This window comes from Cyprinodon variegatus, unplaced genomic scaffold (assembly GCF_000732505.1).
Source record: "Cyprinodon variegatus isolate N-32 unplaced genomic scaffold, C_variegatus-1.0 Scaffold506, whole genome shotgun sequence".
Taxonomy (NCBI): Eukaryota; Metazoa; Chordata; class Actinopteri; order Cyprinodontiformes; family Cyprinodontidae; genus Cyprinodon; species Cyprinodon variegatus.
The window spans coordinates 492,045-497,801 of NW_015150959.1; the positions used below are offsets into that span (position 1 = coordinate 492,045).

At 45.7% G+C, this 5,757-nt stretch overlaps 1 protein-coding gene across 3 annotated transcripts in view; it reads left to right on the top strand.

The window, feature by feature from the left end:
• The first annotated feature begins 1,565 nt into the window (after positions 1-1,565).
• LOC107094786 (POTE ankyrin domain family member E-like) overlaps positions 1,566-5,757 on the top strand; it is a 14,831-nt gene continuing 10,639 nt past the window's right edge. For 2 of the 3 annotated variants that reach the window (XR_001481695.1, XM_015390625.1), the window contains exons 1-4: positions 1,566-1,690; positions 1,767-1,949; positions 2,070-2,323; positions 4,728-5,609. Coding sequence is in view for 2 of the 3 variants with exons in the window: in XM_015390625.1 (XP_015246111.1) it covers positions 1,613-1,690; positions 1,767-1,949; positions 2,070-2,323; positions 4,728-5,609 (1,397 nt within the window). In the remaining variant the exon portion in view is untranslated. Of the gene's footprint in view, positions 1,691-1,766; positions 1,950-2,069; positions 2,324-4,727; positions 5,610-5,757 lie in introns of those variants that run through there. The other variant, XM_015390626.1, reaches the window with a different exon arrangement.

Sequence of the window (5,757 nt, forward strand, 5' to 3'; positions counted from 1 at the left end):
TACCAGCGTGGATAAATCGGCACAGTGTGAAGGAGCCTAAAGCCATGAAAAGGAATCATTCCTTTATTCTCGGAGTGGGAAAAATTCACCAACAGAAGAAAAATACAAAGATGCTAAAAATGATTTCTCTTGTGATCGAAGGAGCCGGTGAGGGAGGGCGGTTCTGAAAGTGTGCAAAATGTGCCTGTATGGTTTGTAGGTGTAAAAATGATTACCACCAGCAATGTTAAAAACTGCCACCAGCATCAGATGAAGTTGGTTTCCTGTAGTGATGGTTCTAAAGCCTAAGAGCTGCGATGAAGCTTCTCTGGTCATCCAGGCTGCCTTTCACAGCTGAAAGCCATTTCACCTCTGATCAAACAGAAAACCGTGTAAATAAGGGGAAACACTCATTGAGCCAATGGAGATAAACAAACCCAGCAGGATTGTTCTGGATGGACCACGGGTCTGTTTCAGAGGGACCACTCCGCTATAGGATGGAAATGTTTGGGTCTGACAGGAAGACGGTCTGACAGCGCATCCGCTTTGGGGGAAAATGTAAAGTAAAATCTTTCAATCTCAGAGAAAACAGTCGGGTTTGGAATCAAAACATTTTAATAAAATACTTGAACTGTTTTCCATCCTCAGGAACTCCTATCTTAGACAAAGTGGTGATCCTCTTTCAGAATAAAAATAAACAGGGTCCTACAGGAAAGCGTTCATCATATAAAACTGATCCTGAATAAAATAAAACGATCAAATTCTGCTTAAGATTATTCATAAATCTTACAGCTTTAAATTGAAGGGATTTGTTTTTTTATCCATAAAGTGTGAAGGCAATGAGGTAAAATGTAGAAGAAAGGAAAAACTTAAATCTAAATAAGTTTTTTTCTTAAAATAATTGCATTTCTTCTTTTAATTTAGAAAGTGAGACACTTTACCAATGGAACAAGATGATTAATATTTTGAATAAAAAAAATTGCATTTTATTATTTTAAGCAGATACTATCTTATTTGAACCAAATACCAAACCAAATTAAAGGTAAATGCATTAATTTCAGAAAGGTGTGCTTCTTACTGGCTGGTTTGTGCAGGGAATGAATTCCTACCTTGTCCCAGCAGCAGGTCTGTGTGGCTCAGAGGTGATCTGGCATGATTGGCTGCAGAGATCGGACCTCATTGATCAGTAATCATTGATCACCTTCTGCTGGAGGTTTGGGCTGAAATGATCTTCCCGGTTGAAACCTCCAGTAATGTCCTGCTGGTCCTCCTCTGGTAGATGGTTTCTCCATCTTCTTTGTTCCTCCTTGTTTTCTGATCAAAATCCCTGATAAACTGTATTTAATCCATAAAATAGTTTTTATATCAGGCCATTTAGTGAAAGAAGATATTTAATGTAACTTCGTGTGTCGTTCAGCAGTAGTTTTTATTTTAGTGCTCTGATCTGTGCAGCTCTGCCAGCATCGTCTCCTAAGGTTGGATCGTTTTCTGCAATACTTGAAATGAGGATCTTTCTCCTGAAGTTGGTGTGAGCCTGGTTCCCTGATGGACATGATGTCGCTAACCATGGTGAATGTGTTTGCAGATCATCCTGCAGATTGAACCTCTCCAAGAAAAGCTCCAGCTTTACAAAATGGAGGTTGCAAAGGATTCTGGCCGAGCAGCAGCGCTGCTGTCTGAGTTTGAAGAATCGTACTACGCTCCTGCTGAGGTACAGGCTTCTCCTTCCTCCTGCTGCTTTATGGAGCAGCTCTAGTTAAGCAGCTGTTGCTCCTCTCACCCTGCAGGCTCTGGTCGGCTGTGCCGAGGATCTGATCCACAGGTTGGAGGAGATTCTACCCGTAAAGTTCCAGAGCAGGGAGAGCTGGGCTCCGGATCTGGAGAGGCTGAAGGAGAACCTTCATTCGGACGTGAACTTCATTCTTCAAACCCTCAGGGCGGTTTCTGAATACCACCACTATCACAACAAGGCAGGTTCTCTTCCTGTGAGGAGGCAGAGCTAGGCATCGTTTACATCTGGTTTAAATCTGTTTAATCATGAAGTTTCTGTCATGGATCATCTCTCCATAACATAGCTGCTGCTTCTTTAGACCAACAGGTGGTACAGTCTGGTCCTCAGGGACAGCTTCCTGCCAGAGCTCCTTTCAGGCCTTCAAGGAGAGCCTCTTTCCACTCGGCAACAGAACGACCAAATGAAGACAATCCCTGCATGGAGACGGAGACTTTCTGCGTTCCTAAAGAAGAATCCTCCTCCAGACCTGGAGGAGCTGCTCCATCTGTCCCGTCTGTCCGCTTCCATCCCAGATGGTGACGTACAGCAGGCGGGCAGACGCCTGTCTCAGAGGTAAACCTCTCATGGGGTTCCTGTCTGTTATGTACCCAAGGTCTGGGGGTTCTGGGGAGGTAACATAAAAAATGTGTCCAGAGAAAATAAGTGGAATGTAAAATAATTTATTAGAAAAGGTGGTTTCACAGAACCAAAACATAATACAACGTAAGCCAATTAAAACAAAAGAAAAGGGGCAACAAATTCAAGAAGAGAGATTTTAGATTTTGAAACGCATCATCAGTGAAGGACCCAGGGTCATAGGGCGTTTCAGGTCTTTGATCTTCACACACCCTCACCTGGGCGATTAAACTGGGGCTGATCAGGCCTCAGTTTGTGTTCCAGCAGCGCGCTACTCCATGCGTCTCCCCTCTTGATCACCAGCCAGCTTGGGGCTCTTTCAGCGGCACCACTGATATTTCTTGTGGCTCTTCTCTCAAGCAACCCTCTGATGCAAAGGAGCCTGAATTCCTGATGCAGTCTGACTAAGGAAGCCTCTGCAGCCCACTTCTATTGGCCTTCCCTCACAGCGGGCCCTCTGCATGCCTCAATCAATCTGACTTGACAAGCTTGCTTTGTCGAGTCAGATGTTAAGACCAGATCTGGCCTCAGTGACGTCCTTGCAATGTGCTCTGGGAACTTTAACTGCCTTCTGGGGTCCACATGCAACTGCCGATCCAGAGCCATGGCTAGCAGTCCAGTTGTCCCCTTACCTGCCCTCAGGTTTCTCCCCTTCCCTGACAAAGAAGACATTGTGCCTCAAAGAGGACTGGTGCTTTGACTCCTGGATTCCCGTGCAGATGGTGTCTGCTACTGCCTTCAACACCTGGTTATGGCGCCATGTGAACCTTCCCTCTCCCAGCGCTTTAGGGCAGCAGCTCACGATGTGCTCCAGGGAACCATGAGCCGGGCACAGTGGGCATGTTGGTGCTTCTGCAAGGCCCCAGGTATAAAGGTGAGATGGACTTGGAAGGACATCATAGACCGACTGGATCAGGAACTTAAGTCTTGCAGGTTCATACTTCCATAGTTCTGTCCAGGTGATCTTCTGGGTGGATGCATGGTCCCAATTGGCCCAGGCTCCTTGCTGGCGCATTGCCACTATCCTACTTTGGCGTTCCTCCTCCACTTCTGCACAAATCTCTCCCTGTACCATCTGTTATCGCTCTTGTCCTCTGGCTTGGTCTTAGCGTGGCTTTGTGTTTACCTAGACCGGCTCGTCCAACTGCCACAGAGCCAACTAAGACGCTATGTCTCAATCTTTCTTCTGTTTGGTCGACTGCCTGCTGTGCTCACCATTTCCTCCCAGTTCTGACTGTGATGCCGGCAGAAGAGATTTTGCCGTCAGCAGAGTCTCTGTAAAGCAAAACACCTCCCTGGCTCTGGTGACTTTAAACTCCTCCGTTATGCCAGTCAAAGGAAGTGGCAGCTTGTTGGAATGCCCATAGAGCAAAGCTGCTGAGGCTCTTCTGCAGACGCAGACATCTTGGTAGGTATTGGCTGACATTGCGTTTAAACCCTCCACCATGGTTACTGGGACTTTATAAACCAGTAGTGGTCACAGTAGTCAAATATTAATCAACTACAAGTAAAAGTTACTTAAACAAAGTATTGAAGTACTCTCTTTTGAAAACGCTTAAGTATTCAAAAATACTAAATATTCTACTATTGGTACATTTCTGTATAATTTTCAGAGTAATTTTAAAGAATCTTGTAACTTTCAGAAACCATCTGATGTATTGATGATCTGGTTGAATCGTCTCTGTGCCGTGAGATGACATGTTTTGTGAATTGACACCATATATAACTGAATTAAATGCATAGAACCACCTGCTATAGATTCTACACCACCTTCAGCATAGTAATGACACAAAAAATAAGGGCAGATATTTGATATTTCTTAATTAAAAAACAAAAACAAAGTGAAAACAGGAGAGTTGATTCTCCTCCTACTTTCCCTGAGTAGAGGTTAAAGGTAGAATCTATAACAGCAGAGAAACTGCAGCTCTGCTCTGGGAACTCATCCTACTGAACAACTTGGTCACATGGCAGCAACTCAAAGTATAATAGAATTCATAAACTACTAATATCTGCTCTGAGTTTCTATAATTTGTCATTAAATCTCTAAATCAGTGGCGAGCAGATTCAGTCCTAAGGGCTGCTAACTGCATTGATGGAAATACATTTCAACAAAAAAGAAACGGTGGATTATTATAAAGCTGAGCCAAAAGGAAGAAGGAACTAGCAGCTTCCTGGACGTTGATTTGGGGGAAAAAGATGCAGATACTCAAAGTACTTAAGCAGAGTAATCAAGTAAATGTACCTTATTACATTCCACCACTGTTCAGAACCGATCCTCGGACGGCTCTAGGCTGCTCTAGTGGACCGTCACCACCTTCTCTCTGTGCTCTTTATTTTCCAGGTGCATGATCCTGAGGAAGCTGCTGATTTCCTCTGGGCCAGTGTCTGTGGAGCAGCTCCAGCTCGCCCTCCAGTGGCAGTACGAGGCGTTGCGTTGTAGCCATGGGAATCAGAGCCCTGAAAGCAGCAGTGACTCAGTGTCTGATGGTAACCTGAGCTTTACCAAGCAGAACCAAACGATACCTGAGAACTGGAATCCTCCCACCATGGTGGTCCCGCCTGCAGCTGCTGACTGGAAACAGTCTGCCAGCTCTTTGTTCTCTGGGCCTCATGGTTTGGGGGGGACCCAACTGCAGGCTCCAGGAGGAAAGGATGAGGTGGAGAAATCCCTAAACCCTGCTGAAATGAGAACTTCCCCAGAGCAACCCAGCTCTCTGAAGGGGAGCGTCTCCGTTATTTCAGATGAGAAGCATCACAGCAGGGAGTTTGCTTTGAGGCCTGCAGCAAACCTCTCCAGCATCCAGATCATCCCTAAAGTAGAAGCAGAATCCCTGAATCTGGAGATCAAGGTGAAGCGCTCGGCTTCACCTCCCACCAATCCCTGGCTCAGCCTGCCGGTGGACGAGTTGGAAAACTCCTACACAGTCACCATCACCCCAAAGCCCACGCCTCAGAAGCAGAGCTCTAAGATGACTGCTGCTGAGCAGAAACCGCCCCCCAAGAATGAGACGCTAAGCTGCACAGAGCCCAGAGATCCACCGAGCATAGACTGGGTGCTACATGCTGACAGTGGATGGACTGATCCTGAACTGAGCCCCATCCACAACATTCTGTCCAGCACAATCACTGATGGCAGAGAGACGTCCACCTGCGCCACAGACGGCGTTCCTACTCTGCTCTGGGATTCCTACGACCTCCATGAGGAGAAGCCAGAAGCAGACAGGTAGAGTTCTGAGATTGAATTCAGTTTATTTATACAGCGTCAATTCACATCATGTCATCTCAAGGCACTTTACAGTTCACCAGATCCTCCAGTCAGATTGATTCAAAGTTTTCTATCTAATGAAAACCAGCTGATTTCATTGACTCTT